We start from the raw sequence: 19456 nt of genomic DNA, 5'->3' as shown, positions 1-19456 counted from the left end.
TGTCTTACTTTAGCGCCGCCTCTGGGTGGTCGTGTGACACGGTAGTGGAGCTTGTCGATGCAGCCGCGCGATGAAGTGGCTGCGGCGAGCTGCTCGCCGTGTACCTTAGTTCAACTTCGGGCGACGAGGGGCGGGTCACGGCACCGCTCAAGCTTTGGTGGGCGTTCTTCTTGCTGTTGTTTGTCCTAACCCCGACTAGTCTACACATCGGCACAAAGCCACGACCTCAGCCAGTCGGAGGACTTCGTCGGCACGCAGGTGTCGAGGACACGCAATACAAAATATTTTAGCTTTTTTCTTGGAGATACTCTTAACAATTTCATGCATGACCGAGTGAGGAGAATTGTCCAAGATACCTCTGTCCCTATGACATATTCTATCATTTGGAGTTGTATGCTTATATATGGTGATATGAATTTAAAAGTAATATATTTAAGTGCGTATGAATTAAAAAATAATACAAAATAATGTAAATCATTAGGAAGCAATATTTGTCTTGTTTAATGTTTATTGTTCCATATAGTCACCATTCCTTTGTAGCAATATTTGGCGCATGCAGTCAGTAGCAGGAGGGAGGGAGACACACGCAGCCGCAGACACGCTCGGACTCTCCATCGCGGGTCGCGGCGTCGCCCAGATCCGCTCGCGGCCTCGCGCGCACGTAGCAGCCGGCAGCTGGCCACGCGCCGCTCCTCCAGTCCTCCTCCTCCTGCCTGCTGGCTGCTGCTGCTCCAGTCGCCGCTCTCTTACCGGTTACCGCTGGTCCGCAGCAGGCAGGGGCGCCGGCCCGCAAACGGGCCGGCAGTCCCGTGTTTTATATTTGTCAAACAAAAGAAAAAGTCCAATCATTGCCTCTCTTTCTTCCTCGCTACAGCTTCGTCAAAGGCGCGCGGAAAAGAAGTGGGGAGGCGACTCGGCCGAGGCCCCGGTCCCGATCTCCGGTTCTCCGATTTGCGCGTCCGGATCCACCAGGTTTGCTGTTTCGTGCCCTGATCTTTCCTCTGTATTCTGTTTCCTCGCCATGGGTACCCGCTTATTGAAGTTACGTGTGTCCGTTGGTATCTCGGTAGGGTATTTCGGGGAAACGGCGGCTGGGGATTTTGGTTATTCTGTAGATGCATACGCGTGATTCTACGGTGGGGGAGAAGATAGGTCATGGGGAATTTTGGGTTAATGGTGAATTCTAGCATTTTGATTTGGTCTTGCTGCTTTCAGCATGAGGCTTTAATTTAGTAACATAGTGTAGTAGGATTAATAATTGCTGTGAAGGGAGTTATCTTGTTGCAGCCTGCCACAAGTCGTTAACCTGCACATATAGAAGTAAAAAATGTGGTTTGAGTACCAACAAGCTGTGAAGCAAGAGACAGCATGCTATAGTCATCCGTATGTTGGGGTTAGCTGCAGCAGAGGCAAGCTAATCTTTTGGCAATGGTCATTGTAAACTTGAGTAGTCTTGTTTATCTAAGTGCTACCTTGGTGTTCTTTAGCCCATGTCTTGTTCTATCTTACTTAATGCCAAGGGTAGGTTTGCTGGAAAAAAAGAATGCTATTCTCGCAGATTCATGATGTATCATTTGCTCTAGTCAAACAAAATTCTTCTACATATGCAAATCCTTTTCTATGAAGCTTGTTGTACTCAATAATGGCATTGATAGACAGAAATGCCTAGAAATTATCTGTTGATAGCTTGCTCGTAAGAGCTCCCTGCATTTTGAGCCACAGTTTTTGTGGTGCTTTACATGGATATGAAAAGGCTCTACATGATACTAGTTTATTACAATGAAATTGTATGATAATGGGTTACAACGTTGTTGTGCTATTATGCTTATCCAAATGCTGCTCACATGACCTGTTCTGTCATTTTGAACGAACCAGCAATGGCATCATCTTTGGACCCATGGATGAAGGAGTACAATGAATCATCCAGACTTGCTGATGACATCAGTTCCATGATTGCCGATAGAGGGTCTCTTCCACAATCAGGCCCAGAAATTATGCGGCATACTTCAGCCATTCGGAGAAAAATAACTATTCTTGGGACTAGAATGGATAGCTTGGAGTCCTTGCTTGGCAGAATTCCTCCAAAGTCAATGTATGTCCTGTTGCAACTACTTTTGCAATTATGTGATACTGACAATGGGTGGAGTGCTTGCAATGACGCTATATTTGTTTTTCTCAGGTCTGATACTTAGCAATGAAACATATCGCTATTGAATCTTGGAGAACTTGTTTAAATGGATGATCTGTTCTGTCAATTCCATATTTGACGTGTCCTTAGAATCAAATTGAACAATATTGCATGCTGCCGTAAACGAAGGGTTATGATGTTAACACTGGCTAATCATCTTTTATTATCTGTTCACAACTTGTACATGGGAGACTAGATCTAGGGATGCAAAGTCGAATGATTGAGCTGTGAACTATGCCATGAGTAAGTGAATCAATAAAGATAAACACCTTAGGAGATGAAATGAAATGTTAGGATAGCACTCTCCTCAAAGCACCTCTTGCCTGCACAACTGGGTGCGCTCAAAAATGGTCGTATTGACTATGCAGGCTTAGCCTTTGCGGTGCTTGCAGCCGCTGTGCAGCCTGATGCACCCACTATGCAATTGTGCAGCCTAATCCACCTTTTGCCCTGACACTCGTGGACGAGGCCGCGCAGGCGTGCGACGACGAAGCGGAGTTCGGGAGAGGTGGCGACGGCAAGGCCGAGCTCTAACGTGACGACGAGGTGGACCTGAAGCGCCACCGCAACGGCAAGGCAGAGCGTGTGACGCGCGGTCATGCCAGCGAGGAGGAAAGGGCGCGGGCGAGCCGACAAGGCTGGGAGGTGGAGGAAGGGACACTTGGAGAGCGGCCGTGGAGCTTGCTTCTGCGTCGACTGAGGAGGACGCACTTTTTTTTTTGGGAGAGAGAGCTCATGTACAACCTGAAGAAAAGATGGAACTGGGAAGGAGTCTGCAAGTGCCTCAAATCACACATGTCGACGCCTCGTCACACTCCACGAATCGGCCGGCCACATCCTCGCCAAGTTCCGAGGTGCTCCTCCTAGCCGCTGAGGAGCTTGACATCACGCTCCTCTTGGCTGGTGTTTGGGCGGCTGCGAGCTGGCACAACTGCTGCTCCAATCACGTAGCAAGTGTGTTCGATGAATTGCCAATACCAATCTCAGATATGCAATGTAACCAAACACATATTAGTAGTTGCGGCTTACGACTATGCATTCAACCAACCAGACATACAAACAACTCAATAGAGTAATGCAGCCTAACCAAACAACAACAAATTGCATTCACTTGTGCAGGCATAGCTTATGTTGTATAACCTTTAATGCAATGCAAGTCCTATGCAAGTAACCAATCAGACCCTATGTGTTGTGCACAATTGCACATTGTTTCAGAATAGGTCGTGTAATAGTTTGTTTTCTTGTAGACTCTAGACTCCAGGAGGCCTGACCAAATATTGGTCATGGCCAAAGTTAGGCTAATACCAAATTTGTGTTATAAATATAGCATTTTGTTTGTGACCAAGCCAAAGTTGTGGCCATGCCAAAATTGGACTTGGTTGCAACCATGCCAATTTTTTTCTAAAACAAGTACGATAATGTGGGGACCACATCAGTGTTTTTTTATTAAATTTCGAAATATATTCATCATGGGTCTTATTTTTTTAGATTAAATCACAAGTAAGTTAATGAAGGGCAGGCCTGGTGCAAGCGGTAGAGTCTTACCGCCTGTGACCGGAAGGTCCTGGGTTCGAGTCGCAGTCTCCTCGCATTACACAGGCGAGGGTAAGGCTTGCCACTGACACTCTTCCCCAGACCCCGTACAGAGCGGGAGCTCTCTGCACTGGGTATGTCCACAAGTAAGTTAATGTTAAATGGATCACATACTGGACACATAGTTAGAAAACAAAAGTCCAAAGACTTACAAAATGTGCAGCACTTCTTGGACCACCCTCCAGCTGATGCATCAGCATTGCAGGTTGCAGCCCAGCCAAAATTTGACCAGCAATTTGCTAGCCTTTGCCTGGCCAACGATTTGGCCTGACCAAAATACTTTTGGGTACTAGAGCAGACACCTGCCAAATTGCATGGGCAGGGCCAGAACTTGGATGCCTGCTGGGGCACTGATCCAAACAACCCATAAGTTATTACATGAAAAGAGTGCAACTTATTGGTTATACTAGTAAATGGTTTCCTGCTTACAAATGGAAAACATGATTTCTTTGTTCTGCTGATTACTATGACGGTGTGGACAGCATTTCAGTCTATACATGTTTTGTGTGTACAAGTTGAGAGAAAAAATTCATTATGAGAAGGATTTGCATGTCAATGAAAAATATTATTCCTTGACAAAGAACTTCATAGTTTGATGTCTAGACATTTACTTTGATCTGATTTTTTGTGTACTATCAAACATTTTTGCTTGAAATTGATTTCTTTTGACTTGTGCAGCACTGACAAGGAGATGCATAAACGCCTAGACATGCTTTCCAATTTGAAGTCTAAAGCAAAGCAGATGGCCACAAGTTTCAACATGTCAAACTTTGCTAACAGGTCTGTCGTGTTAGCAATGATCTATAAGAACTCGTCCTTCCTAAATCATAATCTATTTTTTAAACACATTAGTTTACTGTATTCAAGTTTTCAGGTAAATATTATTATGATTTTTTGTTAGAACTATTATGTGAATATGTGCCCTTTTTTTCTTTTCCAATTTAGGGAGGATTTGCTTGGTCAGAGTAAAAAGGCAGATGATATGAGCAGAGTTGCTGGGTTAGATAACCAAGGAATTGTTGGCCTTCAGAGGCAAGTTATGAAAGGTATTGGTTTATTGTGGTTTGTTCAGTAGTGTTTGCTCGATGGACCTTACTTAAGGGGTGCAATCAACTGTTTGGATGGGATCATGTAGCACTGTTTCTTCACATCATTTGCATTTCATTTGGTTGGTACAGATCTACTAGGTTTCTTGGAAATGACAGTTGTGGGAGCAAGAACCATTTCATGGTGCTTTATTTGTTTGAGTTGTGTATCAACATTTTGCAGAGCAAGATGAGGGTCTTGAGAAGCTGGAAGAGACAGTGCTGAGCACAAAGCATATTGCATTAGCAGTCAATGAGGAACTTACACTGCACACAAGATTGATAGTTAGTGCCCCCTAACAAAACCAGTAGTATTTGTGTCTTTTACACGATGATAACTTCTTTATCTTGTTTGCAGGATGACCTTGAAGATCATGTTGATGTTACAAATTCACGTCTTCAGGTTAGGAATTAGTATCAGTATTTAAACCGTTGCTATTGCTTAACTATTACTACTACTTTGAATTGCTTGACTACTACTATGTACAAATTTTCACTGCCACATGCTATTCAAACTTCTCAAGTTTGCAATGGAACACTGATACAAAATTCCGTTTTGTTCAGCGTGTGCAAAAGAGGCTTGCAATTCTGAACAAGCGTACCAAAGGTGGCTGCTCATGCATGTGCCTGCTTCTATCTGTTGTCGCCATCGTGATTCTTGCAGTCGTTGTTTGGCTTCTCGTCAAGTATCTGTAAAGAGAAGAAAGAAGCAGCCGGCTACCCTGCAGACGAAATGCCCCTTATGTGTTACCTGCAGCCTTCGCTTGTAAAAGTCCCTTCTGTGTTACTCCATTGAAATGTACAGCCCTTTAAAAATAATATATATACGGTGGTTTCAGTCTCATCTTCCCTTTCGTGAGGGGAATTGTTATGCAATATGGGTCTGATTGCCTGCATGTCTCCTTATCCAAGGCACCGTAGTGCAAAGTCCAGTTTGGTTTTCTGCATATCTCCTTATACAGGATAGCACTCTCCTCAAAGCACCACTTGCCTGCACAACCGGGTGCGCTAAAAAATGGTCGTATCCACTATGCAGGCTAATGTCACGTCGAATGTTTAGATATATGCATAGAGTATTAAATATAGATCAATTATAAAATTAATTGTACAATTTGCGACTAATTTACGAGATGAATCTTTTAAGCTTAACTAGTCCATGATTTGACAATGTGGTGCTACAATAAACATATGTTAATGATAGATTAATTAGACTTAAAAAATCGTCTCTCAAATTAGCCTCTATCTCTATAATTGGTTTTATAATTAATCTATATTGAATACTCATTATTAATATCTAAACATACGATGTGAATTCTAGAAGCGAACCAAACACCCCTTAGCCTTTGCGGTGCTTGCAGCCTGACGCACCCGCTATGCAGTTGTGCAGCCTAATCCACCTTTTGCCCCGACGCTCGCGGACGAGGGCGCGCGACGACAAAGCGGAGTTCGGGCGAGGTGGAGATGGCAAGGCAGAGCTCTGACGCGATGGCGAGGCGGAGCTTGGACGCGACGGCGAGGTGGACCTGAAGCGCCGCCGCGACGGCAAGGCAGAGCGTGCGACGCGTGGTCATGCCGGCGAGGAGGAAAGGGCGCGGGCGAGCCGATGCGACTGTAGAGGACGAGAAAGGGTCGCTGGGGAGGCCCGATGCGGCTGGGAGGAGGAGGAAGGGACACTTGGAGAGCGGCCGTGGAGCTTGCTTGTGCGCCGACTGAGGAGGACGCACTTTTTTTTTGGGAGAGAGAGCTCACGTACAACCTGAAGAAGAGATGGAACTGGGAAGGAGTCTGCAAGTGCCTCAAATCACACATGTCGACGCCTCGTCACGCTCCACGAATCGGCCGGCCACATCCTCGCCGAGTTCCGAGGTGCTCCTCCTGGCCGCTGAGGAGCTTGACATCACGCTCCTCTTGGCTGGTGTTTGGGCGGCCGCGAGCTGGCACAACTGCTGCTCCAATCACGTAGCAAGTGTGTTCGATGAATTGCCAATACCAAGGGCCTCTTTAGTTCCCCTCCAAAACACCAAAATTTTCAAAAAATTTTATCGAATCTTTGGACGTATGCATGAAGCATTAAATATAAATAAAAAATAAAACTATGCATTGTAACTGGGCCCAATCTCAGATATGCATTGTAACCAAACACATATTACCACTATGCATTCAACCAACCAGACATACAAATAACTCAATAGAGTAATGCAGCCTAACCAAACAATAACAAATTGCATTTACTTGTGCAGGCATAGCTTAAGCTGTATAACCTTTAATGCAAAGTCCTATGCAAGTAACGTTCATCTGCATCTTGTGTATGGCGTTTGTCAGTTTGCAGTGATAAGTGTGGATTTATTCTGTGCCAGAGCACTCTGTCTCTCAGCTACCGTTCTTGTGCATCGAGTAAATTCAGGTAAAAGATATCTGTTGTGTGTGTTCTCATGGAACTCAAATCAAATCAAAACTTGCCATTTCAGATAGGCTGGGTGCAACTGCCATTTCCAGGACGTGTTATAGGATAACTTAATCTAAATGGCCTGTCGGATCAATTGCCATTTCCAGGACGTGTTATAGGATAACTTAATCTAAATGTCCTGTCAGATTTGTAAACTCGTTCGATCCTGTAAAAGCGTACATGTTACTGGCTTCCAGGAATAGTCACCATTTGCGTCCCATGTATTACATTGCTTACTTCCTTTTGTTTGCGACTGCATGTTTCATTCTATTTTCATGTTGGTTGTTACCTCCACTTTTATTTATCCTTGTGTTTCACTTTTATTTATCCTTGTGTTTCGAAGGACTGTTTTGTATGTTTGTTCGAAATTATCGGTTGAAGCAAGGAAAAAGTGTTGGTCTGTGAATCAATAGGGATACTGGTGTGCTATATCTTCCGGGATCAGGCTGCAGCATATAACGTCGACTGGATCAGGGATAATCTACCGTATTTGCTGATTCAGATGCACTATACATATTAATAAAAAACTTGGAAACCCTTGATTGCCAGTGTTGTTCCAGCCCTTACCGGGCAGCTCCAGTCCTTGGCAAGGGCGCACCCTAATCACTAGTGTCTATATACCTCAAAAGTTCCATAGGTGTTAATATATACTCCCTCCGTTCCTTAATATAAGCCATATAGTTTTTAGCACCAATATTAACGCACGGTTTGGGGAAAGATGTGAGACCGAGGAAAAAAAAGAAAAATCAGGCCATCTTCTCTCTCCCAATCAGATTGCTTCTTAAATCTAAGAGATTGGTTGGGGCATGTGCTATTTACGATGAAAATGTTTCTAAACTAATCGGCGTGGGAGCTGATACGTACCTATATTTTGGAATTTTCTTTAGAAATCTATATGGCTTATATTAAGGAACGGAGAGAGTATCACTGTAGTTTTTTTTATAACATACTAGCACTTATTACCCCCTAACCCACTAAATTTATCCTTTTTATAAAATGCCTAGTGTTCTTCGTCGGGCTAATCTGTTATATGCTAAGCCTGTCGCTTTATAGAGTTTTTTTTTTCTTAGATTAGGCTAAAACTAACATTGGGGCTTGGCCCAATTTAATCATCAACAACTGCAAATCCCAGTTCACCATATATATACTCAAAAAAAAATACGGAGCAGGCATTATTGACTTTATTTATGATTCCAGCCAATGGAACATACTTATGATTTCGCGCATACATTGACTTTGGAGGAATTCTGCCAAGCAAGGACTCATGGGGAAGAGCTTATTAACAAGTACTGTACTTATGTCACCGGCATCATGGGGAAGAGCTGCCCGACGCTTCAGTAGTCGGCCACCAGCGAGAACACGGAGTGGTTCATGTGGTAGTCGTTGTCGCAGAACCGACCAATTTATAAGAGTACAAGTATAATGGCAGCCCGCAAGCGGTTGCACTGTCATACTTGAACCCATATAAACCCGGTAGTCCGTCGAGTACCACAACGGGTCTCGATAAACGATTTACAACAACCAAGATCGTACAGGATTCAACGTACATGCCACATATTACATAAAGTTCACAGATACATTTCGTCATCAGAGTACGAATAAAAGTTATTACAAACCGAGTTTGATAAATAAAGCGGAAGCAATTAAGTTCGAAAATAAAGTTTCCAACATAGTTTAATACAGTGCCAAGTCGGATCACGGTCCACAAAAGCAAGGATAGGAATTAATAAAGAAGCCTGCCCAAGGCTTACTCCTCATCCACGGCGGGATAGAAGCAACTCTTACAATAACCATGATACACAGTGCCATCCGCAACAATGGGAAAATAAACCCTGAGTACGAGAAGGTACTCAGCTAGACTTACCCGTCATGAATCAGAAATAACATGACTCCAAGGATTATGCAAGGCTGTATAAGTGGACGTAACTTGACAACAATTTTGCGTAAAAGCAATTGAATTATGGTACAGTTACAATTTCTTTATCAGATTAATTATAACTATCTATTTCTAGATTAGCAACTATCCTATGCCAAATATGTGGTATATCATTTAGAAGCATACAATAGTAACCATAGCAGGTATTGTAATTCCATATTCATTCGAACCATCATGTTTCATAACACAGTTACTACGATGTTGGGACTAGCCAAGTTTCTCACTATCCGGGAGAGACGGCGATTCGAATCGATTTCAACCAGCTGGGAATTTATTCCTAACACAAACCCAGGTCTACCAGGCACGGTAGCCTTAGGTCACCTTTGGTACAACTCAGGTACACATTTCGCGGGTCCGTACCGCGCCTGCACAATCTGGAACACCAGATGCCAGGATGCTCACGCCAAGCCTGCCCTTGGGCTCAGTCTGATCGTTCCCCGGAAGGAGCGCACAACAGAACGGTTCCCGCCCTGAGTTGAATTACTCGGCTTCGCGGTCGGAACGAGTTATCCGGCCAGCTAAGTGAGAGGCATGCGTTCAATCTTGTCAGAAGCGCCAACAACGGTACGGTCCTTAATTGACACAGACAGGGATAGATCCACACCCAAGACCTCTATGTCTTGTTGCTTCTCTATCGACTTCCCGTCCAGTCTCGATTTACTTTTTCCCCATGGTTCTGTTCCACGATAGCAGATATAGCCAACCGTGCTTCGGTATCCACCTACATCTCGCAGGTGACAGGACATCACCCGACTTCTACCGGTCTAAGCATGGCTAAGCATATATTCGATCCTGGACCTATACCAGTTAAAGGTGTAATATCTGGACAAGGAATTTATATGCATCAAGTGGTTCCATTCAACTAATATAACCTAATGCATCAATCATAAGTACTTAAGTAAACATTTGTAAATTACGGGGAGACTTATAATGCTCCGGGGCTTGCCTCACAGAAAGGAAGTAGGGCGGTGGTCAGGACACTCCGGAAGCTCTTTAGGGTTCTGCTCCACGCCTTCGGGAGCTGCGGCTTGCGGATCCTCCTGCTGATTCCCTTCCTCTACTTCTTCGAATTCCAGCAACGTGATCTCTTCCTCCGATCCTAGATGCATGAATATGACATAAGTATTACGAATGCATATATGTTAACAAGTGCATCATGTTTATTGAGTAGGTGCATATCTCTTCTCGATTATTTAATTAACTATTTCCATAATACATCGATTATGCCATAAAACAGTAGCTACTTGTTTCACTCATAACTGGAGTTCTACTAATCCAAATTCAGTGATCCTGGACTTTCTGGAAAGCTTATCAAATTCTCTACAACTTTGTTATTAACCATTTTTACAGTACACATCATTTTCAACATACAACTCCTCAAACTACAGAATCTATCCGGAAACTATTCAATATGCAATACAAAGTAACAATACTTCTACTTCATGTAATCATTCAAAATTTGACAACATAAAATCTACCAACAGTTTAAGCATACCAAATACATTTAAGATAATATAATGGTGAAGCCCAAACTATTTATTTAAATGCCTTTATTGTTTTATTTAGATATCTAGGTTAAATAATAAACATATATTAGATGTGTTTCAAAAATTCTTAAAAATTTACAGTGCCTTAGTAATTCTATCAAAGGACTACTATAAAAATTTCATGTCATTTTACTAAGTAGAACATCCTATACAAAAATGATAAGGCAGCAAGGCTTGAAATAGCATAAATAGAAAACCCTATTGAAAAGTGTCAAGCAACAGATTTCCTATTTTTCTTAGCATCCACATACTACTAGGATTACCTCCAAAAATTTTCATGAATTTTGGATTCATAATTAATTTATAAAAATTTACACAAGGATTAACTATTCATAAAAGAAAAATCTATAACTATAAATCTACACATGCACTGGTCCTCAAATTTTTACCAGAGTTCATATATGCTAATACTAGCTTACCACAAAAATTGCATAAATTTTGGAGCATAGGAACTCTAGATATAAAATAAACAAATTTGAATGCATTCAAAAGCACATTTCAAATCCCTATTTAAATCTCCAAACATTTCTACTGTAAATGTTAAAAACATATGTTTCCTAAATACTACACTTCCTAAGGAACACTAACCAATTTATTTCACAATTTTTGGAGCTATCAAACTGAAGATACAAAATTTACAAAACAACACCAGATCTGGATTTAAATGAACTAGCATATTCTAGTCCTGTCGCTGACCGGTGGGACCCGCCTGACAGGGGACCCCACATGCCAGTGACCCACGAATAGAGCAGCGGCGCTGCTCGGCACTACGCAGCTACGGCTCATCGACGGCGAGCTTCGCCGACGATGACGTCTACGCTACATGACACTCGTGACCTAGCGCACCCATTGAGATACTTGGTGGGGCCTCTTGCCGGCGCTAACTACGACGGTGGCGGCCATGGCGGCTCAGAGGAGCAGGACGGCGGCGCCACGCCAGTGGAGGCCACGGCGAAGTCAAACGACACACTCTACAGGACTACGGAGACTCTACGACGGTGGCTACATGACCTAAACGGCTGGAGCTGCTCCGACAAAGCACGGCCACGGTAGCGGCCATGGCAGGAGCTCCGGCGAGGCATCCCCGCGGCGGCGTAAGGCAAACTTAGCTTACCAACGGAATGGCTGTGGATGCTGCTATGAGAGAAGGATAGAGCAGAGGGAGGCAAAGCTTTAGGCGCGACTGATCGAAGAATGGGGCGACAGTGATCTCAGGCGGGCTTGGCGGAGCGGTGCTGTGCTCGGCTGCTGCTGTGGCGAGGAATGAGGCCGGGGAAAATGAAAATGGTGAGCACGGGAGGGAGCGGGCGGACGCTGGGGAGTTGAAGGCGCGCGTCTGCCTGCCTTGGCCGCACTAGGCAGAGCGCCGGCAACACGCGGCCAGCCTTGCGTCCATGCGGCGGCCAAGACCTGAATCGGTCGGCCACTGAAGATTGCGATTCAGTTCGTTCAGTCGAGCGAGGAGCAGCCTGACAGCGCGTTTTTGAGTTCGATCAAACTCCTAATCCGTGGACTTCTAGCCAAAACTTCCTAAACCAAAGTTGAAGCCCGAAGTACCAGCTACAATTCTTGTTCAAAGAACTTGTCCTAATTCGCAACAGAAACGGAGTAAAATCATCCCAAACATCGACTGTCAGCACGGTTAGGGTACAAGACTTAGAAAAATTTCTTAAGTGTTGAAATCTTGATTTTGCTGATTTTTGTGGGACCTTTTCAAGCATGCTAGGAGCTGAATCAGTCAATGACCTAAAAATAAAAGTTGTTCCTTATGTCAAACACTACAACTTTGCTTTAGTGATCTCCTCCATGCAAGGTCTCTAACACCTAGTTCAAACTTGGTCAAACAAGCTACATTCAAATGATGATACATACTCAAACTATGACTTAATGACCTAATTAGCCCTAGCCCTAAATACCAAAGTTGTTCATGATGATATTCTAAACATGTTTAAGCTATTTGCAAGGTCACACAATCATCTACATGTTTACACTCATGATCATATGCACATACACATGGAAACATGAAATAATAAGAATATTGCACATGTTTCAATCGAATGTTTCAAATGTCAAAGCTTGTATATGAATGCTTTATGATCATGCTCATGCTATGCGAGTCAAGTTATGCAAAGCTAACACCCGAGGTGTTACAACCCCTCCCCCTTATAAAAATCTCATCCCAAGATTTGCAAGACCTACCATTCTTGGAAAAAGGCGGGATAAACTTCTCGTAGATAATCTTCTCTTTCCCACGTAGCATCTTGTTCACTATGATTGTTCCACACCACCTTATAGAACTTAATAATCTTACTCCGTGTTACTCTCTCCATCTCCTCTAATACTCGAATTGGCTTTTCTTCATAGGTCAAATCCGATTGAAGTTGCACGTTGGTGGGTGCAATAGCTTCTTCAGGTACTCGAAGACATTTCTTTAACTGAGAAACATGGAACACATCAAAGATTGCACTCATCTCTGGTGGAAGTTGTAACTTATACGCAACATTTCCTTTTCGTTCCAAAATTTTGTATGGCCCTACATATCTTGGCGAAAGCTTCTTTTTCATCCCAAATCTTTTCACACCTTTCATGGGTGATACTCTCAAGTATACATAGTCACCCACTTCAAAAGTTAGTGGTCTTCTTCTTCTGTCGGCATAACTCTTTTGTCTTGATTGAGATGCCTTCATATGTTGTTGGATGATACGTACTTGCTCTTCAGCTTCATTGACAAAATCAATACCAAAGTATCTCCTTTCACCGGGCTCAATCCAGTTCAATGGAGTTCTACATTTTCTGCCATACAAGGCTTCAAATGGAGCCATTTTGATACTCGCTTGATAACTGTTGTTATAGGAGAACTCAGCTAAAGGTAACCACTTCTCCCATGAACCTTTTGAAGATATAACACAAGCTCTAAGTAAATCTTCTAGGATTTGGTTCACTCGTTCTGTCTGTCCTGAAGTTTGCGGATGATATGCCGAACTTCTGATTAGCTTGGTTCCCAAAGCCTGGTGTAAGTGCTCCTAGAAATGAGCTATGAACTATGGTCCTCGATCGGAGATTATAGTCCTGGGTACTCCATGCAGTCTCACGATCTGGGAAACATATATCTCATCCGTATTTTCCAACTATATACCGTGTGTTCACGGGTATAAAGTGTGCTGACTTGGTGAGACGATCAACAATAACCCAGATTGAATCGTAACCTTGTGGCGTCATTGGAAGGCCTATGATAAAATCCATGCTGATTTCCTCCCATTTCCATCCTAGAATCGGCAATGGCTGAAGTAACCCAGCAGTTTTCATATGGACGACTTTCACTCTACTGCAGTTATCACACCTAGCAACATAGGCTGCGATCTCTTTCTTCATCTTAGTCCACCAAAAACGGGTTTTCAAATCTTGATACATCTTACTACTACCCGGATGGATAGACAATTTGGATGAGTGAGCTTCATCTAGAATTTGATTCCTTAGCTCATGGTCTTTTGGTACCACTAGCCGGTCCTCAAACCATAATATACCTCTTTCGTCCAATCTAAAATGTTTGGTTTCCTGCTCTTGCATTTTTCTCTTGATGTGACTTATTCCTACATCTGTCTGCTGTAGCTCTATGATTTTGCCCTCAAGTGAACAACTGATTGTGATATTGTGTAGTACTACAGGATGTAACAAGTTGAATCCATCTTCCAACAATGCTTCCACAGTGTTGCAATGGGACTTCCGACTGAGTGCATCGGCTACTACATTAGCTTTACCCGGATGGTAATGCACTTCTAAATTGTAGTCCTTAATCAATTCTAACCATCTTTGTTGTCTCATGTTCAGCTCTGGCTAGGTAAAGATATACTTGAGACTTTTGTGGTCAGTATAGATATGACATACATTGCCCAACAAGTAATGTCTCCATATCTTTAATGCATGGACAACGGCTGCAAGTTCCAAATCATGTGTAGGGTAGTTGACTTCATGTTTTCTCAATTGCTGAGAAGCATATGCAATTACTCTTCCTTCTTGCATAAGCACACATCCTAAACCTATTCCCGATGCATCACAAAATACATCAAAAGGTTTTTCAATGTCTGGTTGTGCTAGCACAGGTGCTGTAGTCAACAAAGTTCTGAGGGTGTGAAAAGCTGTTTCACATTCTGGTGTCCATTTGTACTTCTCATCTTTCTGAAGTAGTCTGGTCATAGGCTTAGCTATTTTTGAGAAATCTGGAATAAACCGACGATAGTATCCTGCTAACCCGAGAAAACTCCGAACTTCATGAACCGAAGTTGGGGCTTTCCAATCCATGACCTCTTGTACTTTGGATGGGTCTACAGAGATTCCATCTTTTGATAAAATGTGACCTAAGAAAGGTACTTTGCTCAACCAAAATTCACATTTGCTAAACTTGGCATATAGCTAATGCTCCCTCAATCTGGATAGGACAACCCTCAGATGTTCTTCATGATCTGACTCATTTTCTGAATAAATCAATATATCATCGATAAACACGACCACGAACTTGTCAAGTTCGGGCATGAATACCGAGTTCATCAGGTACATGAAGTAGGCTGGAGCATTTGTTAGTCCGAGGGACATAACCAAATACTCGTATAAGCCGTACCTAGTAGAGAAAGCAGTTTTAGGTATATCCTCCAGTCTGATCTTTATCTGATGGTAGCCTAATCTCAAGTCAATTTTAGAGAATACCTTTGCCTTCGCTAGCTGATCGAACAAGATGTCGATGCAGGGCAACGGATATTTGTTCTTGATGGTCACAGCATTGAGTGGTCTGTAATCTACACACATTCTTAGTGACTTGTCCTTCTTTTTCACAAACAAGGCTGGACATCCCTACGGAGATGAGCTAGGTTGGATAAGACCCTTGTCCAATAGATCTTGCAATTGAACCTTAAGTTCCGCTAACTCATTGGGTGGCATTCTATAAGGCCTTCTAGATACGGGTGCCGTACCTAGCACTAACTCGATCTTAAATTCCACATCCCTATCTAGGGGTAGACTGGGTAATTCTTCTGGAAATACATCGGAAACTCACAAACCACAGGGATATCACATATTGTGGTGGTTTGGATAGCACAGGCTAAATGTTAGGGCTCGAAATTGCGGGAGAGTGGTACTAGAAAAGCATTCCCTCCTGTGGGTTCTCTCAACATAATAGTACGGGTGCTAGTGTCAATAAGAACACCATGATCCTTCATCCAATTCATGCCTAAGATTACACTTATCGATAACCCGGGCAATATTATCAAATCTGTTGTGTACTCCCTCCCTTGTATAGAGATGAGTACATTTTTTACTATCTTTTTGGTAGTAACAGTTCCCCCTACTGAACTTATGTTAAAACCCCCTTTGCTTACTTCAATTATTTCTTGATCATGTCTAGATGCAAATGCTTGACTCATAAATGAATGAGAAGCTCCCAAATCAAATAAAACAACAGCGGGATGCTTGTTGATGAGAAACATACCAGCCGTGACAACTTCTCCGGTGGGCACTTCCTCCACAGCGGTATAATGCACTTGTCCCTGACGTGCCCTGGCATTCACCTGCCTCTGATTGTTTTGATTTGGGTTGCCATTCTTCTTGGGGTGGGGACATTCCTTGGACCAATGACCCAGTTGGTTGCAGTTGAAACATGGTTGATTACTTCTGAATCCGGTGGAGCTGTCCTGATTGCCATTTCCTTTTGGTAGGGCAATAGTGAACGCCTTACGGAATGGTTTCTGTGGCCTATTATTCTGAGCTTTAGGTGGTGGAGGCCTAAACTTGGGTGCAGGTAGACGGAATTGTGGCCTAGTTGTGATAGGCACTTTCGACTGGAAAGATCCGGAGGCACCTGGCTTCATATGCCCTCTTGCGACCCTTGGCAATTGCATGCATGTTGTTGTGGTTCTCTTGGGTCAAGGCATCACTAATAAACTCATTGTACGTGGCACACCTAGAATTGGCCATGGTCTTCATAAGTTTGGTACCCAGACCTCGCTTGAAACTCTCTATCTTTTTCTCTTCAGTATCCACGAAACTTGGAGCATATCTTGACAAGTTGTTGAATGCGTGCATATATTCTGTGAGTGACTTTGTTCCTTGAGTAAGCCTCATAAATTCGGCCGCTTTCATGCGCATCAGGCCCGGGGGAATATGGTGTCCCCTAAAAGCTAGCTTGAACTGTTCCCAGGTAACTCGCGCATTAGCAGGCAAAGACGATAGGAAATGTGTCCACCAGATCCCTACTGGTCCTTGCAATTGATGAGAAGCATACTCTGCTTTCAGATGCTCCGTGACCCTCAGCAGATGGAATTTTTGCTCAATGGTATTCAGCCACTCATCAGCCTGTAGTGGTTCCTCAGCCACCTTGAAGATTGGAGGCTTCGTATCTAGAAACTCCTTGAATGTACTGTGCTAATTTGGCTCGGCCCCTGGTTGATGTGGGTGGCCACGAGCAGTGTTTTGCGCGATAAGGCGCAAAGCTTCCTCCATTGTCCTCTGGCTCCCTAGGAACTGGGTAAAGAACTCCTGAGCAGACGGTGGCGGTGGGGGTGGCAAGTCATCATGGTTGCCATCCTGGCTGCCACCAGCTCCAGCATGGGTGCGCGTCATCTGCGAAGTTGCAACAATAAGCGATTATTGGTTGATGTCAAGAGATTGCAGATGAATTAGGTACTCATGCCAAACTGAAATTACTGGAGAAATTTCTCAAAATCACAATAAAAACAGAGGCATAACAATTCATTCTCGCAACATGACATCCCCAATTTGACCACTCATCGCGCTCATAACGCATGCAATTTAAATCGTGATTACCGACAAGGGACTGGAATTGCATTGATGTTCAACCGAACGTGCGATTAATCAACATTACATGATAGTCGGGTCACTAATGCCAAACTTGAACTACAGGTCCATTACATGAATAAAGGTGATACATTAGACCTTCCACTAAGTACTAAGCGATCTAATCCTCATCATGATCACTATCAAGGTCAGACATAGGATCATCTCCTTCCTCAGGCTCCACTTCTTCTTCAGGCTCTACTTCTTCTTCTTCCTCGTCCCCTTCTAGATCCATCTCTGTGGCTCTAGGTGGGACATAAGGGTGGAGCTGGTTGTTCAGTAGGTGAACCTCTTCATGTAGATTATTGTTGTATTCTTTCGCATGGGCCAGCTGCTGCCCCAGCTCGAACTGTCGAGCTCTCAGAACATCTTCCCTAGACCAGGCCGCATTCCTTTGGTGAGTTAACCGAGTCATCTCTTCAGTGAGCCTCTTAATCTCAGCATCATGCTCCCTCTGAAGCTAACAGTCGGTCCTCGCGGGCATGACCAAGAGCACCAGACACACGTCTGAGGCTACCTTCTACTCCATCTAACACTCTCATCACTACAAACATGGTGCTCATGGAAGGGTTATCACTGTTCTGCCCTTCTGCTGCACCAATCTCCAAAGATCTTCCTCTTGCCTGCTGCCATGAGTCAGTAGAGGGGTTACCCCTTGGAAAAACTCCAACCAAAGAGCCTGCCAGCTCCTGAGGAAGATGATCCATGATATCCCTCAGGATCCCAAAGGCTGCCCTGCCAGCTGCTTCTTCAGCAGTCCTGCCAGTTGACTCATAACACCAGCCTGTCCACTTAGAATCGTCACCTTGGGGATGAACAACGGCCTCCACAGTAACCAAGAGACCTTCCCCCAACTGCTCATTCGCCCAGAAGTAGCGGGGTTCCATTCCATCAGGATAGCCTACATAGCTGAGCACTCTCCACAAGAGTGTAGGCATCCCAAATTCTCCAAGAAATGTGTGACGTTGACGTGTACGTGGAGCAAGCTGACGGCTGGGAGCTCTGCCTCCAGTGGACTTGCGAGCAGTCTGCTTGGTGCGTGCCATCTGCACCATTAACATGCACCACTTGGTGAGACAATGCCATAATGGATAAGAGTTACATAACCGAGTAAGAATTTTATAAGGGGAGGAACAATGTAATTATGTGAATGGTAATTATCATGATGCATGCTCGTTCCGTACGTCCTCACAAACTTAGGAAAAATTTGTTTCTAATGGTAGACACGGTGGCATACATACGTTCTCTCATAAATAGCGTAACTAGTCGAGCTACACGTTTCGTTGTTAGTGTACCTGCATAAAATTTTATCTCAGCCCGAAACCCATAATGAAATATGCAGAATGTAATTGTAAATACTTCCATATATGTATATCCATACATATACCTCCGTATCAATCTACCCGACAATAATTTAAACCCATAATTAAATACGTACCATATACGCATGCAGGCATGCATACATAGCCGTACCAAAGCTAACTCTCCCCGACCGCACGCTCACATCTTGCGGTCATACACTCATCATCTTACCTTGGCGTAGAGGCATTTGATCCATACATTACCACTCAACTGAATGGTATCCATACAATAGCACGCCGTATGGACGACGAAGTAAAACCCCCCATGTTAGTACTTAAATAGCCACCTAATAGTCCTTAATTTGGGCATAAGGAAAGTGATCATTGGCACACTTTAGATTTCAAATACCTATTATATAACTATTAGTTGCTAGAGGAGGGTTTTTGGAAAACAAAACTTTTTGTTTTAAATACACTTGTGACAAATAACGTTGAATCTTGCTCTGATGCTAGCTGT

At 43.6% G+C, this 19456-nt stretch overlaps 1 protein-coding gene and 1 pseudogene across 1 annotated transcript; one reads left to right on the top strand and one right to left on the bottom strand.

Moving 5' to 3' along the window:
* The first annotated feature begins 554 nt into the window (after nt 1-554).
* LOC136500313 (syntaxin-52-like) lies at nt 555-5708 on the top strand. Its single transcript, XM_066495656.1, has 8 exons — nt 555-762; nt 875-972; nt 1876-2092; nt 4460-4561; nt 4727-4827; nt 5051-5151; nt 5225-5269; nt 5431-5708. Exons 3-8 carry the CDS (start codon nt 1878-1880, stop codon nt 5560-5562), a joined length of 696 nt encoding a protein of 231 aa, XP_066351753.1. The 5' UTR covers nt 555-762; nt 875-972; nt 1876-1877; the 3' UTR covers nt 5563-5708.
* Nucleotides 5709-8607: 2899 nt separating this feature from the next.
* The window catches only part of LOC136499015 (arginine decarboxylase 2-like), a 32646-nt pseudogene continuing 21797 nt past the window's right edge, over nt 8608-19456 (bottom strand).

Source organism: Miscanthus floridulus, chromosome 13 (assembly GCF_019320115.1).
Source record: "Miscanthus floridulus cultivar M001 chromosome 13, ASM1932011v1, whole genome shotgun sequence".
NCBI lineage: Eukaryota > Viridiplantae > Streptophyta > Magnoliopsida > Poales > Poaceae > Miscanthus > Miscanthus floridulus.
The sequence above is the reverse complement of the archived record's forward strand: the minus strand, read 5'-3'. Positions and strand labels throughout refer to the sequence as shown.